The sequence below is a fragment of the Venturia canescens genome, chromosome 7 (assembly GCF_019457755.1).
Source record: "Venturia canescens isolate UGA chromosome 7, ASM1945775v1, whole genome shotgun sequence".
NCBI lineage: Eukaryota > Metazoa > Arthropoda > Insecta > Hymenoptera > Ichneumonidae > Venturia > Venturia canescens.
Window position 1 is genome coordinate 18,569,966 of NC_057427.1, and position 16,276 is coordinate 18,586,241.

The 16,276-nt window shown below is 45.5% G+C and overlaps 2 protein-coding genes across 2 annotated transcripts; both read left to right on the top strand.

The window, feature by feature from the left end:
- The first annotated feature begins 7,368 nt into the window (after positions 1-7,368).
- Positions 7,369-9,140, top strand: LOC122413480 (SH3 domain-containing protein C23A1.17-like). Its single transcript, XM_043423859.1, has 2 exons — positions 7,369-7,577; positions 7,638-9,140. The coding sequence occupies exons 1-2, from the start codon at positions 7,575-7,577 to the stop codon at positions 8,103-8,105; spliced, it is 471 nt and encodes a 156-aa protein (XP_043279794.1). The 5' UTR covers positions 7,369-7,574; the 3' UTR covers positions 8,106-9,140.
- Positions 9,141-10,578: 1,438 nt separating this feature from the next.
- LOC122413349 (uncharacterized) lies at positions 10,579-12,834 on the top strand. Its single transcript, XM_043423637.1, has one exon. It carries the CDS (start codon positions 10,579-10,581, stop codon positions 12,832-12,834), a length of 2,256 nt encoding a protein of 751 aa, XP_043279572.1.
- Positions 12,835-16,276: the final 3,442 nt, after the last annotated feature.

Below are 16,276 nucleotides of genomic sequence, written 5' to 3' on the forward strand. Positions count from 1 at the left end.
GTCTTGAATTTGATCTATCTTTCATTTGAATTTTGAAGAAAAGGGATAAATGAAATCTGTTCTATTAAGGAAATCTTTACGTCAGTTGTTTCTTGGTATGAAGACTTGGAAAAAATCGCCAAAGGCCAAGGACAGACCGGTGACGAAATATTTCCAGTACAATTTTTACGAAAAATAGATCTTATTTCGTGGAAACCAACGTTATAAGCCGAAAATCATATTACGGCCCACAACACGCATTTCTTCATGCTCTTGGGTTCCCAATAGACAAAACATATTAGAAGACAAGGAGAAAAATCACCAAAGTCCAAGACCAAACCAGTGCCGAAATATTTTCAGTCCAATTTTGAAGAAAAATTGGTCTTTTACGTGGAAACTAACATTATAAACCGAAATTCATTTCCCGGGCCTATCATCCCGGATTCCTCCATGCTGTTGAGTTCCTAATAGGCATAACATATTAGAGTATAAGGAAAAAAATCGCCAAAGTTCAAGGGCAGTCTTGTGACGAAATATTTTCACTACAATTTTTACGAAAAATTGGTCTTTTATGGTGGAAACCAACTTTATAAGCCGAACATCATACCGAGGGAAAATAAGATTGGGAAAAGTACATTTATGGTCCCTTACTTGCTGATAATTTCATGAAAAAGATTATCCCATAAAAATTGTTCGTATGAGAATGAAATCTATAAAAATATACTAAGCAAATAATTCATAGAAATTTATACTAAAATCCTATAACCGTCATAACATAAATGAGGAACTTTTGAGAAAAAAGGCGTGATATCAAACCATAAACTTCCCCTAGGGAAAAAAAGGTTGGGACAAGTACATTGATGGTCTCTTGTTTCTGGATGACATAGAAAAAAGACTCAGAACCAGGAAAAAAATTCTATAGAAATAATAAACGAAAAATTGAAAAGTTCAAAAAAATTCAACAAAAATAAAAAATAATCGAAAAAAATTCTGTAAAGAAAAATAAAAAATTTTCAAAAAAATTCATAAATATTGGACAAATTGAAAAATGTACTATCCAAGTTACATGCAGTATAAAAATGTATGATATCAATTGGAGGCCAAGTTTTTATTGATAATTTGGAATATTTATCGAACAAATCGGAAACTTTAATTGAAATTCATGATAATTATTTTCAAGAAAAAAGTTAATGAAAAAAAGTCATAACGGAAGTTACGTGCAGTTCTAAAATGTATTATATCAATTCGAGGTCAAGTATTTATCAGTTATTCGAAATATAATCTCCGGCGACCAATGAGCGTTGAGAATCCTTGTCGGGCTCACAACGTTTTATCAAAATTACTAAAAAAATAATGAAAATAAAATCATTAAAAATTCACATGAAAGTCATTCGTTACTTCAACAAGGTACACACTTTAAAGAATCGATTCCCCTCCGACTTTCACGATCTCCTGGTATTATTCACAACATTCAACTTCGATTGGATTGGTACAAATTATGTTCAAATACGTCTTAAACGTACTTGTCCGGCCCATCACTTTTTATTCAAATTGCTCATTCGAAAACAAATTAGGGCTGTTCTATAATGACAAATATAATAAAATGGATAGAAATAAAAATAATATCTCCAAGTAATTTGAACTTGATTGTTCGCAAGTTCGTATAGCAATATCCACTTCTGATTTTCTTCAGTGAACACATACCATTCGGTAAGAACCAATGAAAATGAGAAATAATCAGGCACATTACTAGAAATTTTCGAACCTACTCAGCCATGAAATGTTTTTTTTTCTATAGTCACGTACACATTTTGATAAATATCACTAGTCGAGTACGACACGTGGATTCCTGGAATTTGGAGAAAAATGATTTTGTTGTGAATTATGACTCCATATAATATAAATAGATTAATCAACTTCATCTTTCATTTTCGTTTCATTTTGACAAGAGCGATTCGAAGGAAAATTATTTTCTCGGGAATTACTGTTTCTTAATATTAACACATGCATTAACTTCGTTTTTGATTTGTTTTCGAATGAGCAATTTGAATAAAAAGTGATGGGCCGGACAAGTACGTTTAAGACGTATTTGAACATAATTTGTACCGATCCAATCGAAGTTGAATGTTGAGCATAATACCAGGGGATCCTGAAAGTCGGAGGGGAATCGATTCTGTAATGTGTGTACCTTGTTCAAGTAAACAATGACTTTCATGTGAATTTTTAATGATTTTGTTTCCATTAATTTTTTAGTAATTTTGATAAAACGTTGTGAGCCCGACAAGGATTCTCAACGCTCATTTGTCGCCGGAGATTATATTTCGAATAACTGATAAATACTTGACCTCGAATTGATATAATACATTTTAGTACTGCACGTAACTTCCGTTATGACTTTTTTTTCATTAACTTTTTTCGGGAAAATAATTATTATGAATTTCATTAAAGTTTCCAATTTGTTGGATAAATATTCCAAATTATCAATAAAAACTTGGCCTCCAATTGATATCATACATTTTTATACTGCATGTAACTTGGATAGTACATTTTTCAATTTGTCCAATATTTATGAATTTTTTTGAAAATTTTTTATTTTTCTTTACAGAATTTTTTTCGATTATTTTTTATTTTTGTTGAATTTTTTTGAACTTTTCAATTTTTCGTTTATTATTTCTATAGAATTTTTTTCCTGGTTCTGAGTCTTTTTTCTATGTCATCCAGAAACAAGAGACCATCAATGTACTTGTCCCAACCTTTTTTTCCCTAGGGGTTTGCTTCATTGGAAAAATGAAGGTGACAGAGCTCCATAAACACCTCACGGAATGGCGTCGCGAAGACGATAACGAAGAGCTCAGCATTTCGACCATGGTAGATTACTATAGCTATTGTCGGGAGATAGCTGAAGTGATTGTTTCTCATGGTGAGATTCTCCTTGGCGGCGAAGGGAAAACCGTGCAAATTGATGAGACGTTTTTGACGAAACGGAAATACCATCGCGGACGGGTGACTGAACAGATGACGACGACGGTTCTGGGTCTTTTTTGTAAAGAGGACAAGGTCGGGCTTTTCTTCAAAGTCAACTCTCTTGATATTTATATTGATTATTCATTTTCACTTTCAATAAGTAAGATAATGGTTAGAAATACACAATGAAATGGAAGAAAAATCTGACGTAACAAGGTATGATTTTACAATAAGTCGATATTTTTATTTAAACAATTCAAACAATTACGAGAACTAGTTAGAAGAGAAATTGTAATTATGAATAGAGCATGCCTGTTTAATCCAAAAATTTATTGACTCTCATAATGAGTGAATTTGGTAAAATACTGAGTGATGTTTTGAACAATTTGTTTTAATAATTATTAAGTAGATTTTACCAACAAAAATACTTCGAATTGTTATATACCTATATTGTTATATACGAATTTTCCTCTGTTTCGTAGGGCATTCTAATCGATTATCTTACTAATTGGAACTTGAAATTCAAATTGATAATCAATATGAATATTTAAAGGTCGCTCGAAACAATAAAATTTAAGTATATAAAAATTAAAATGAATTTTGAGCGACCTTTTATAATGAATATTTCGAGACGAAAATTTCAGAAACTCATTGGTTTTTTCGGTACAACATTTCGTTGTATTGAGCAAAAAAAATTTTTAAATAAAAAACGTCAAATTTTGACTATTTTTAGAATTTTAAAAAATCTTGAGCGATTTTTAAGAAAAATTTTTTTGAGCTGATTTTTGGAGGGGGCTCTTGAAACATGATAAATTAACATATTTTCATAGGAGACCCTGAAAAAAAAAATAGTCGATTTTTTTGCGCCACCCTAATACACACACACATCCGGACATTTTTTCTAGATATGATTTTTCGATGTTTTGGAACATTTTGAGCACATTGACATTGAAAACTGGAAAAAAAAATTTTTCATCGTCACAAAGCTTTCTCGATGAGGAAGCAAAATGTGCCAAATCTTAAGTCGAAAGGCAAATATGTCAATTTTCTTCGCCCCAATTTGCTATATCGTACAACAAACGAATTTTAGGTCTCATCCTATCATAAAAGAAGAGTTGTCATTTAATCTCGAAGTGCGAGTTATTTTTGAAGCTGCTATAGACGTACTTTGATTGGTTGTCGATGTTGTGCTCGGAGTTCGTTCATGTGCGTATTTCACATCGTGGAAAAACGGAGGAAACAATTGCAACACATTTGATCGCGATCGTGTCAGATAAATTTATTTAGCGACATAAGAGAGAAGTGATGGAATAATTTAGTAAGAGTAATCTTACGCAACTACTATTCGACTGTAGGTACCGTGATTTTTGCAATGAAATATTCGAAACAATAGTCCTGAGTAATATTTTTATTTTAAAAGTGTTAAAACAATGTAAGACAAGCGCGCGTTTGCGCGCACGGTGACCCTAGTGTTGATAAACAAAAAATGTTTCGTTCATATCCAAGTCTCAAAATGTATTTTTCTTATTTGTTTCCCAGAGTTTTGTTCAAAAAAAAATGGGGAAAATGTACATTCACTCTTACAAGCAATTGAAATTGACAACTGATTGTTCTGAATTTCTCTCATTTCATGCGAAAAATGGGCTGTGTACTAACTCCATCTCTCTTTCGCATCAAAAATTTGAATGTATAAAAATATTTTTGTAAATCATGCAGGGACTGTCTAAGCGAAACATTTTAAATAGTTCACTCACTTCCATTTATCGTTAATGCAGGGTTGTATTGAATCTTGCATTGCAATAATGCAGTCTGTATTGAAATTAGTAATGAATGAACTGTATCTAAAGTATCTCAAATATTTTTTACCTCTGTAATCTAAACTGTTGAAAAATTGGCGACAAGTACATTTATGTTTTGTCACCTAGACAGTAGTCTCAGTGAACCCTATGTGACACTCATGCAGTTCAAAACACAAATGTACGATGATTTATTATAAGAAGTTCGATCTATTCTCTCGAAACTTGCTTCAAATGAGCCATTCATTATTAAAAGTTATAAAAAAAACCATTTCAAACGTAATAAATAAAAAAAAATTGAATCTACTAAATCTTGGTAATGTATGAAAAACGTTTGGTGTTCAAATGAACAAAACGTTGTCAAATAAATGCAAAAGTGACGAGTACATCGGATGACGAATGAAAAAAATTATAAACATAATGATATTGTTGCGTGAAGGATCTGGTGTTGGTGGGGAGAAAATAAATGACACAATGCGTAGCGGGATAAAAGTGTAAAAAAGGTTTTATTGCTCGTAGAGTGACGTGGACAGTATGCCCACTATTGAAAATACACCCGAACCGATGCAGATTACCCGAGTGAGAAGAGCCGGTCAACGTCGAACGAGGCTCGTTCGACGAAGCTACGAGGAGCGCTCGAAGCGTGCTTTCGCGTGCCCGCTAGTTATCGTGAGAAATACCCGCAATCAAAGAGAGAAAAGTCCGAATGAGTAGTCCAATTTGTTCCCGTGAATGTCCTGAAGATATTGAGCGAAGTATTTTTGGTGAAACACCGTAATTACCGGAGAGATTTAGCCGAAAGTTAAACTTGAACGGAGAAGCACGTCAGCACGCTGAACTGTAAGGATAGAAAATTAGACGTGACTAGTGTCATTCACGTGTATGTATATATTTCACATGTTGAACTCGTCAGTTTGCGAGCACGGTAACAACTAACTATCTCGAAACCTCTTGCCTCGTTCGGCCGTCGTCATCGTGAATGTTTACGAATTCCGAGGAATTCGTAAGTACATAGTGGGAGAAATAATAATGATGATACCTCAACATAAAGGTACCACCTTACATTCGGTCATCCTGGCCTTTTGTCCGTCCCGGACAATACAAAAGTACGGTTTTATTTTGATTCAAAAAAAATAAAAAACGTAGTCCGTAGTCAGCACTATACATTTTTTTTTTTTTTCGGCGCTACATATTCAAGCTTTCGTCTCATTACTTTTCGACGCATTTCCTGACTCGTTCACAGCTTCTCGCCACAACCTCATGTTTCCTGCCTCCCAAACACCTTCATAAGGCCTTTGCGTAAGTGGACAATTTTCGACATCCCCGATAACATAGCGTCCAAACCGAAGACATTTTTTTACAATGTAAAGGCCTTTGTAACGAGGAATTAGTTTTTTTGAGACGCCAGGGGTGCTTTCTAAATTTTTTATCATTACAAAGTCTCCTTCCTTATAGTTAGGTGGCTCTTTCCGCCGTTTATCCACGTATGTTTTATTGTACATCTGACTTTTCCCAATATTTTTCGCCGCATTATACCTAATTGCATCTAGATCTCGATTTTCCGCAGGCAAAGTGTCGTCAAGAAAGTCTTTCACTCCATCCACAACCGAGCCGCGTTGCGTTACTCCAAAAAGTAACTTACTAGGAATTTCTTTTGTCGACTTATGCTCGGTATTATTTAACGCGTATTCAACTTCGCCGAGGGTTCGATACCAATACTTTCCGCAAGAACTTTCAGTTAATTTAGCAATCATTGGAACGAGGACTCGGTTTACTCTCTCGACTTGACCGTTTGCCCTCGGAGATGCAGTTGCGATCAGAACATGTCTAACGTTATGTTCGTTTATAAAGTCGCGGAACTCTTCGGAGGTGAAACAGCTGCCACGGTCTGAAACGAACACTCGGGGTCTACTGTAGGTCATAAAATACTGTGTCAACCAACCGATCGTCTCTTTACTCTTCGTTGACTTTACGCCATACAACTTAGTGAACTTCGTAAAACCGTCGACCACTACCAGTAGGTGCTGTTTAAGTCGATTCTTCTCGAAAGGTCCGCAATGATCTACGTGGATAGTCTGAAAAGGTGTGTTCCCCTTTGGCACGTTGTGCATGACCAGTAGTAGAGCTATGCCGCTTCCGCACCATGTAGGAATCTACCTTACCGACCATCGGTAAAGTAGATTCCCTGCTCAAACCCAAACAAACCCAAACGGTCGGTAATAAAGATGGCCGCCCAAACCCAAACAGCCGGTAATAAAGATGGCCGCCCAAACCCAAACAAACCCAAACAAACCGAAACATCGAACTGAGCTCTAACCCAAACAAACCCAAACATGTGATCGAACTGAGCTCTAACCCAAACAAACCCAAACATGTGATCGAACTGAGCTCTAACCCAAACAAACCCAAACAAACCCAAACATGTGATCGAACTGAGCTCTAACCCAAACAAACCCAAACAGACCCAAACATGTGATAGAACTGAGCTCTAACCCAAACAAACCCAAATATCGAACTGAGCTCTAACCCAAACAAACCCAAACAAACCCAAACAGACCCAAACATGTGATCGAACTGAGCTCTAACCCAAACAAACCCAAACAAACCCAAACATGTGATCGAACTGAGCTCTAACCCAAACAAACCCAAACATCGAACTGAGCTCTAACCCAAACATCGAGCTCAAACATTCAAAGTCCGCGCGCCGTATAGTTCGCGTAAATGCCGATAGATGGCGATTTGGCTAGTGGGATCTCTCGTGTGCGAAGCCTCGGCTGGACGAGCATATAAGGCGGCGAGTATCGCTTGGATTTCAGAGAATTTCCAGGAGCGACAATGGTAAGTCTATCCCATAATAATTCTCTCATGTACCTTTTTTGAAATCACCACATTTTGCAGGTGTACAACAAGGTGTGCTTGTGCGGCATGCACGAGTGGGATCCCCGCTTCGGCCGGCAGGTGCTGGACCTCCCGCTGCCGGCATTTGCGGGGATTGAGGAGCCACCACCCGCACCAGCACCATCCCCAGCATCAGCACCAGCACCATCACCAGCACCAGCACCATCACCGGCACCAGCATCGGAGGAGGGGAAAAGGTCTATCCTCGAGGACGACCTCTTCCTCTCCGAAGATGATAACCCTCCCGCTCCAAAAATGAAGCAGCCCTCAGGGGATGTTAAAAGAAAATCAATTCTTATCCCTCCCCTGAAGGCTGCTCCATCTAGGAAGAGGGTGCGTATTATCGTACCCAAGGGCCCTGCTAAAGAAAACGCCGACCCTTGGGTACGCAAAAGCACAGCACCGTTGAGACCACCCACTACGGCTCAACGGTTGCTTAAATGTATTAAAAATATTAAAAAAATTTAAAAAAAAAATGTAAAAAAATTTAAAAAAATAAACGGTCGTCAAAAAAGCGACCACCCAAACAAACTGAGCCTCAATTCTTTTTTTACCACTTTTATTCAAAGAGAATTTACATTTTCGATGGATGAAAAGTCACACTGGGCAAAATAGTCTTTCAACGTCGTCGTCGTTTCGGGGATGCACTCGGTAGAGTCCGCTTGCCGTCGGAGGAGGAGCCATGTTTTCAGCGCGCACGCGTTGTTCACCGCGCAGTGGGAAGGATTCCATCCGCTCTTGTGATTGGTGCACGAGTCGGTGGCGTTCGCGGTCAATTGACGGAGCGATGGGCAGGCAATGTCGTCGAGATTGTAGACCCGGGGTAGAATTTTCTCGAGACATCTCTTCTTCTCGAACCCCTTCACGTACACCTTGCTGGCGTCTCGTAGTCTGCTGAAGAAGATCTCGTGCGCCTCGTCATAGGGCACGGTGCCGCTGTTCCAGTTGAGCCCATGATAGTTTTCCTCCAACCACCGATTCTCGCTCTGGTACTTGGCCGGTAGATAGCTCCATCTGTGCGGCGACTCGAACAAATAGACCGACGGCTGGGCATCGTCTTCAAGAGCAACCATCGCCACCTCCTTGTAGACGAACTCGTTGAAGGGTCGCTTGAAGCCCTGGAAGTCCACCACGAACTCCATCCTCGAACTGATGCTTGCGAGTGGATGCTCGCCTCTTTTATACCTCCCACCTGCGTTGCTCTTTACCCCCACGCTCAGCAGCCAATCGTTGCTCTCTACAGTCCCACCTCATTGCTATCCTGGAACTTTCTGGAAGCCTCCCACCTACGGTGGCTGACCAATCGTTGCTCGCTCCTCCCCCACCACCCAACCAGTCGCCCGGGTATAAATTCGGGGCCCGTCGACCGAGATGGCACAGTTCACTCGAGCACAATGTCAGCACAAGACTGCAGAGATATCGTTGCAAGCTGGGAGGAGGTGTTGCAGCTACTGAAGGATCGAGAGCCCAACGTCATTCATGAATGGATCAAACGATTGAAAAAGGTAATCGCTACGTTGGAGGAGTCTCAGAGGCTTGCCACCACTGGTCCGGAGCAGCAGAAATTCCTGTACGCCGTGGGGATTTTGCGGGGGATCGAGATCAAGCTGGGACTTCTGCTGAAACGTGGTCATGGCGTGCAAATTCGGGAGAGGCTGATCGATCGAGTCCAGTGGTCGGATCTGAACTCATCGTTCAAGAATGGCATCAGGGTGGGCGCGTTAACAAACTTGAAGCATGTGGATGTGGGGGCCTTCATGAAGGACTGCATGACGCATTTCCGAGCGAAAATCAACAACGTTCTGCAGAGTAAGGGATCGAATGCGGTCAAGGTTTACGTCGTGCTTGCCGCAAAATTCACCGTTATGAAGAATGATGAAGAGGTGTTCGATACGAAGTTCTTCAACACGAAGGCAGCACCGATCTTCGGCACCACTGATATACGCCGATGGTTCGCGGAGAACATTCAGGAGCCCATTCAGACGGATCTGGAGGAATTCGAGCAGCAAGGTTCAGGCTGGTCGTTGCATTCCATCATCAACATGACGCTGCACATCAACAAGTTCAATCCGATGCGTGGCAGCTCATACGTGGATCTGCCGGCCAAGATACGAAACAAGAACGCCTGCATCAACGTCCAGAACAACGACGAGCAGTGCTTCAAGTGGGCCATACTATCGGCGCTTCATCCCACCAATTATTCCAACCGTGTCTCCGAATACAGACGGTACGAGCAGGAATTAAACTTTGACGGGATCGAGTTCCCCGTGGAGCCGCGTAAAATCTCCAAATTCGAGAAGCAAAACGAGATCTCGGTCAACGTCTACATATTGAAGAAGAAGAAGCATGACTTCGACGTGTTGCCCCTACACGTGACGGATGCGAAGAAGCAGCGACACGTCAATCTACTCCTCGTGCAGGACCATTACGTGGAGGAGGAGGAGGAGGGTGAGGAAGAGGATGAAGAGTGCTACGTGATCCCGAGGCTCCATTACGTGTGGATTAAGGACCTGTCTCGCTTGGTATCGAGGCAACTATCGAACAGGAATCACAGACTCCATGTCTGCGATCGCTGCCTCCACTTCTACCACACCGAAGACAAGCTGGCAGCACACGAAGTTGATTGCAAGAAAGTCAACAAGTGCAAGGTCACCATGCCCAAATGGGCGAACAGGATGCTCCGTTTCAAGAACCATGGGCACAAGGAGCGCGTGCCTTTCATCATGTATGCCGACTTCGAGTGCTTGCTGAAACCGACCCGAGACGAGAATGCCTATCGAGCCACGAGGCATTCAGCGTGGGGTACTACGTGAAGTGTAGCTACAACGACTCACTATCGCGCTACCGCAGTCACAGGGGGCCAAAGCCCGCGGAATGGTTCGTCAGGGAGCTGCAGAACTTCGCTCAAGAACTGGACAATGTTCACGCGAACCCTCGGCCCATGGAAGCACTGACGCGGCAACAGGTTCGAGAGTTCCACAACGCCACCGAGTGCCACATCTGCCAGAAACCTCTATTGAGCAGCGACCGAGTGAGAGATCACTGCCATCTGACGGGCAAGTACCGCGGAGCAGCGCACAACGAGTGCAACCTGAACTATCAGGACTCGAGGACCGTGCCCATCGTCTTCCACAATCTCACCGGCTACGACTCGCACTTCATCATACGGGAAATCGCCACATGCTTCCCCGGTCCAGTCGAGGTCTTGCCCGAGACGAAGGAACGCTACATCTCGTTCACGAAGCACGTTGCCGGCAGCGATGTGAAGTTTCGCTTCATCGACTCGTTCCGCTTCATGGCGTCGTCGCTGGAAAAACTAGCATCGGACTTGAGTGAGCTGCGGATCGTGAGGGGAGAATTCCCCCACCTGTCCGATGAGAAATTCGAGCTGCTCACGAGGAAGGGTGTGTTCCCCTACGAGTACGCCGACTGTGTGGACAAATTGCAGGATATCGAGCTACCACCGAAAGCGAGCTTCCACAGTTCACTGACGGGCAGCGACATCTCGGACGCGGACTACGAGCACGCCAAGAGAGTGTGGGACGAGTTCGAGATCCGGAGCTTGGGCGAATACTCGGACCTGTACTTGAAAACGGATGTGCTTCTCCTTGCCGATGTCTTCGAGAACTTCCGCAACAACTCGGTCGCAGCATACGGCCTGGACCCCGCCCACTACTACACACTGCCAGGCTACTCTTGGGACGCGATGTTTAGGTACACCCAGGTCCAGCTAGAACTCCTCACCGACCCCGATATGCACCTCTTCATCGAGCAAGGAATACGCGGGGGTATTAGCCAGTGCTCCAACCGATACGCCCGGGCCAACAACAAATACATGAGCGACTACGACGCCAATGAGGAGGCCAAGTATCTGATGTACTTCGACGTGAACAATTTGTATGGCCGAGCGATGATGGAGTACCTGCCGCAAGGAGGCTTCGAGTGGTTCACCGGCCATAACGTCGACTTCCTCAATGTGCCGGACGACTCGCCTGTCGGATACATCCTCGAAGTGGATCTCGACTACCCGGAGAATTGTCACGACTCGCACAAAGACCTGCCGCTGTGTCCCGAGCACAAGAGCGCCCCCGGCTCGAAACAGAACAAGCTCATGACTACGCTGGAGCCGAAGAAGCGCTACATCCTCCACTACCGCAACTTGAAGCAGGCTGTGCAGCAGGGGATGAAACTCGTACGCGTCCATCGCGTCTTGAAGTTCAGACAGTCCGCATGGCTACGACCCTACATCGAGCTGAACAGCGAGTTGCGAAAACGGGCGCGGAATGAGTTTGAGAAGAATCTCTACAAACTCATGAACAACGCGGTGTTCGGCAAGACGATGGAGAACGTACGCAAACACGTGACTGTGAAGCTGGTGAGGAAGTGGGGTGGGCGCTACGGGGCCGAAGCACTCATCGCCAAGCCGAATTTCCATAGCTGCTCCATCTTCGGGGAGAACCTCGTGGCGATTCAGCTCACGAAGACGGAGGTTTATCTCAATAAGCCGATCTACGTGGGGCTGAGCGTGCTAGACCTATCGAAGATCCACGTATACGACTTCCACTACGAGTACATGAAGCGGGAATTCGACGATCGATGCAAGCTCCTCTACACCGACACCGACAGCCTGCTCTACGAGATTCGCTGCAACGACATCTATGCCATCATGAAGCGTGATATTAAGCGATTCGACACGTCCGATTACCCGTCGAACAACCGGTTTGGCATGCCACTGGCCAATAAAAAGGTGATCGGCCTTATGAAGGACGAGTGCAACGGCCGCATCATGACCGAGTTCGTGGGCTTGCGCAGTAAGATGTATTGCGTCCGTGTGGAGGGGCGTGATCGCATCAAGAGGGTCAAGGGCGTGAAGAGGAGCGTGGTCGAGGCGAGCATCACATTCGACGACTTTCTGCGATGTCTCCGAGACAAAAAGGCGCAGCGACGAGTGCAATGCGTAATCAGATCACGCTTGCACAATGTGTTTACGGAGAGGCAGTCGAAGGTGGCGCTCAGTGCTCACGACGACAAACGCATTCTTCTACCCGACAGCACGGACACGTTGCCATGGGGGCATTTCAGGGCCCAGCCACCACCACCATTGCCACCACCACCACCACCACCACCACCACCGCAGCTACCACCACCACTACTGCCACCACCACCGCCGCAGCTACCACCACCACCTGCGCCCTGAGTGGGGATGGCGGGTATATTAACAGCGAACTCGCAGCCGTTCTTCACAGCAGCACGATGGACACCGTCGAGAAGCTCAACAAAATTGCTCTGCTCGAGGATTTCCTGCCAACGAAGAAACTGACGGAGTTGTGCGTCAACAGCATATATCATGTCACCGATCTGAGGCAAGTCACTATGAAGTATGGCCTGAGAGCTGTCGCCACTCTCGACAACGAATCCCAAGTCTTCCTACCGAGACGCATCTCAACGGCGTTCGAGAAGGATCCGAAGATGTTCGAGCAGATGGCGCAAACAGTCGTCGACGAGCGATTGCTTCTGGAGTACCTGCCCGGCAAGATACCTCAAATTGAATTCAGCATCAAATAGTCGTCGACGAGCGATTGCTTCTGAAGCCGGCAAGATGCCACAAATTGAATCAAACACTTTTGATGAAAAAAAAACATTTATTGAATAAATTACAAATCGTTCTTATTTATCCAACTGTTGTGTGAATTATTGAATCCCAACCACTTAACGTATACTTTATCGCCGCGCTTCTTCAATACTTTCTCCACGAGATACGTGTCGGGGTATTTGACTCGTAGGAGCTCCTCTTCGTAGAATCCACCGGCGATGGGCTTGTCTTGATAGTCCTTTAGTTTGTACGTTATCGGCTCCGTTGACGTCACCACTCGGCTCACCGTGAATATTTCCGTCGTCCAGTTGGGGGTGTAGCCTTTCTCGAAGACGTGCTTGTTCTTGCTCACTCGAACCTTGTCGCCGAGATCGAACTTGGGCGCTCTGCGCCGGCGTGCGCGTGGCTGTCGTAGCAGCGTTTCGACATGATCAGCGGTCACTTCACTCGGTTTCATACCGATAGTACGATGTTTGCTGCGGTTGTACGCGGCTACGAGCTCGGGCAGAATGTCGAGCCACTTGTAGGAGCCGCGCAGACTGAACTGCAACCACATCTTGTTCTTGAGCGTGCGATTGAATCGTTCGACGATGGACGCTTTGAGATTACTGTACGTCGAGTAATGATTGATGCGGTGCCGGCTCATGAGTCGCTTGAATGGCGCGTTGTAGAATTCCTTGCCTTGATCGGTCTGCAGATTCCGCGGGACTCGGCCCTGACGGAACACCAGTTCCATCGCGGCAGTTACATCCTCGCCGGTCTTTCGCTTGACGGGCACGGCCCACGCGAACTTGGATAGCGCGTCGATGATGGTGAGCAAGTACCTGACACCTCGGTTCTCTCGGGCATACGGTTGCATCTCCACGAGATCCGCCTGCCACGTCTCGTCGAGCCCCCGAGCCTCGAACTTGCGTCGTGGTTAATTTCGGCGTGCCAGTTTGTGCAGCTCTTCCACCAATCTCTCACGTTCATTTTCCATGCAGCAACGTCTCGATTACCTCAGAATTGCGTTTGGCTAACTTCAGAGTCGTTTCAACGTTACCGTCCAGTATCCGTAGCTTCTCATTCACTTGATCCCGCAGAATCTGTATGTTCACTTGCACTTCGTCGGTGTCCTCTCTCAGGCGAGTTGTAGCGTGCAGCAATTTGTTCAGCGTACTCAAATTAACGGCGTCACTCGGTTCACTCGCCTCGGCGACGTTGCACAGTTTCTTGTTATCGACGTCGTACTGGCCGTCGGTTGTGAGCTTGAATCCAACTCCTGGAGGGCCACGCGTACCACCCTCGATTCGTCCCAATTGACGTCCGAACACATCGACGCTCATTGTTCGACTGAGGCTTCCTCGCGCGCGTGCGCCTACTATATGACGATACCGGCCTCGCGCAACTCCTCGATGATCGAGACGATCTCGTTGGTGTGACTGGGATTGCCGGCCGATCGCTCGGCCAGCAGCAGACGCAGACGATCGACCAACTCGTTCGGATCGTCCCAGTACACGTAATCCATTCGCGTGTTCCTTCGCGCGACCTTGTATCGTGGCAAGGCACTACCGGTCTTCTGCGGTACGAAGGGTGCCACGTAGTTCTTGTACTTGCTGCTGTTTTGCTTGCGAATATCCTCGTCCGGACTGTAGTGTTTCCTGTAGGCGTTCGTACTTCGCAGAATCGTCCCATACGTGTTACCGTCTTCCGCGCTAACGAGACGAGAGTCAGGCTCCTTTCGGAAGAGCAGTTCGAGCAACCCGACGCTCGATCGGTACTTGGCATCACCCACGACGATGCTCCCCGTCTCGAAACGAATGGACGAGTCTCCGATCATCGTTCTACCGTCCGGCATTTTTCGAACTCCGTAAGTCGTGTCGAGATACTTCTTCCTATTCGTGTTGAGCATGTGAAGATATTTGCTGACAGTCGGCACTTCCTCCTCCAGCACGTCATAATATTCCTCGCGTGGATCAGCGAGGCTCTGTTTGATTTCACCGACTGCAGGGCTGCGAGCCTCGTGAAGCCATTCACCGACTGCGGGACTCCGTTTGGTTGCAGGACTCTCGCCGACTGCGGGACTCCGTTTGGTTGCAGGACTCTCGCCGACTGCGGGGCTGCGAACCTCGCGTCGTTGAAGCCATTCGTCGACTGCGGGACTCTGTTTGGTTGCGGGCCATTCAGCCGGCTCCGACCACTCTTCCGCATCGTAGTAGGCCGTTTTGAAGGAATTTTCCATCTCATTAGGCTTCTTATGTGCATTAACGAGACGTTCGAGCGGCTGGACGATTGGTTTGAAAGTTTCGTCGAGCGCCCTCTCCATCGATTGCTTGTCAGCCTTCAGAAGCGCGTACTTGCGTTTAACGGCATCCCTCATCTTCTCCAGCTGGCTGAGCGTTCGTTTCTCGGCCCTCGCACTTCGGCCGTCCATGATGTACTGCGCGGAGTCACGCGGTGCGCGATATATTTATGGCGAAACGGTCGAAGCCCTTTCTGTACCTGCCGGATCCGCTACCGCGCTCCTTATCGATTACGAGGAATCCGTGATCGGTGTCGTTCCAGCAGGCGGAGCACAAGTCTCTGAACCGCGCGTACGGCATGTCCGTGTTGACGTGATCGTCGTAGACGTGGCGCAGGTTCATCTCGTCCTGGCGAAAGATCACCAGGAGATTGACGTTATCGCGCACCAGGTGCTTGGGAATCTGAGCGTACGACTGACACAGGTAGAAGCAATCGACGTTCTTGTGACGGCCCATGCAGTAGAAGGCTCTGACGTTGTCCTGCTTCTCGCATGCTATGTCGTCGAACACGATGATGGAATTGGGTCGCGCATCCTCCGGCGACACGACTTGATCGTGCTCGCTGAAGGCAAAGTACTCGATACCCCGGAGCGGTGCGAGGAGTTTCTCCAGCAGTCCGTACTTCGGTTGATTCAGCGACTTGGAGTATACGTAGACGTTCTCGAATCGCAGTCCATTGGGATGCGTGATGAGCGCGAGCAGCGCGTTGGTCTTGCCGCAGTTGGACGGTCCGCAGAAGACTGCGCGTATACTGGCGGGCAGTA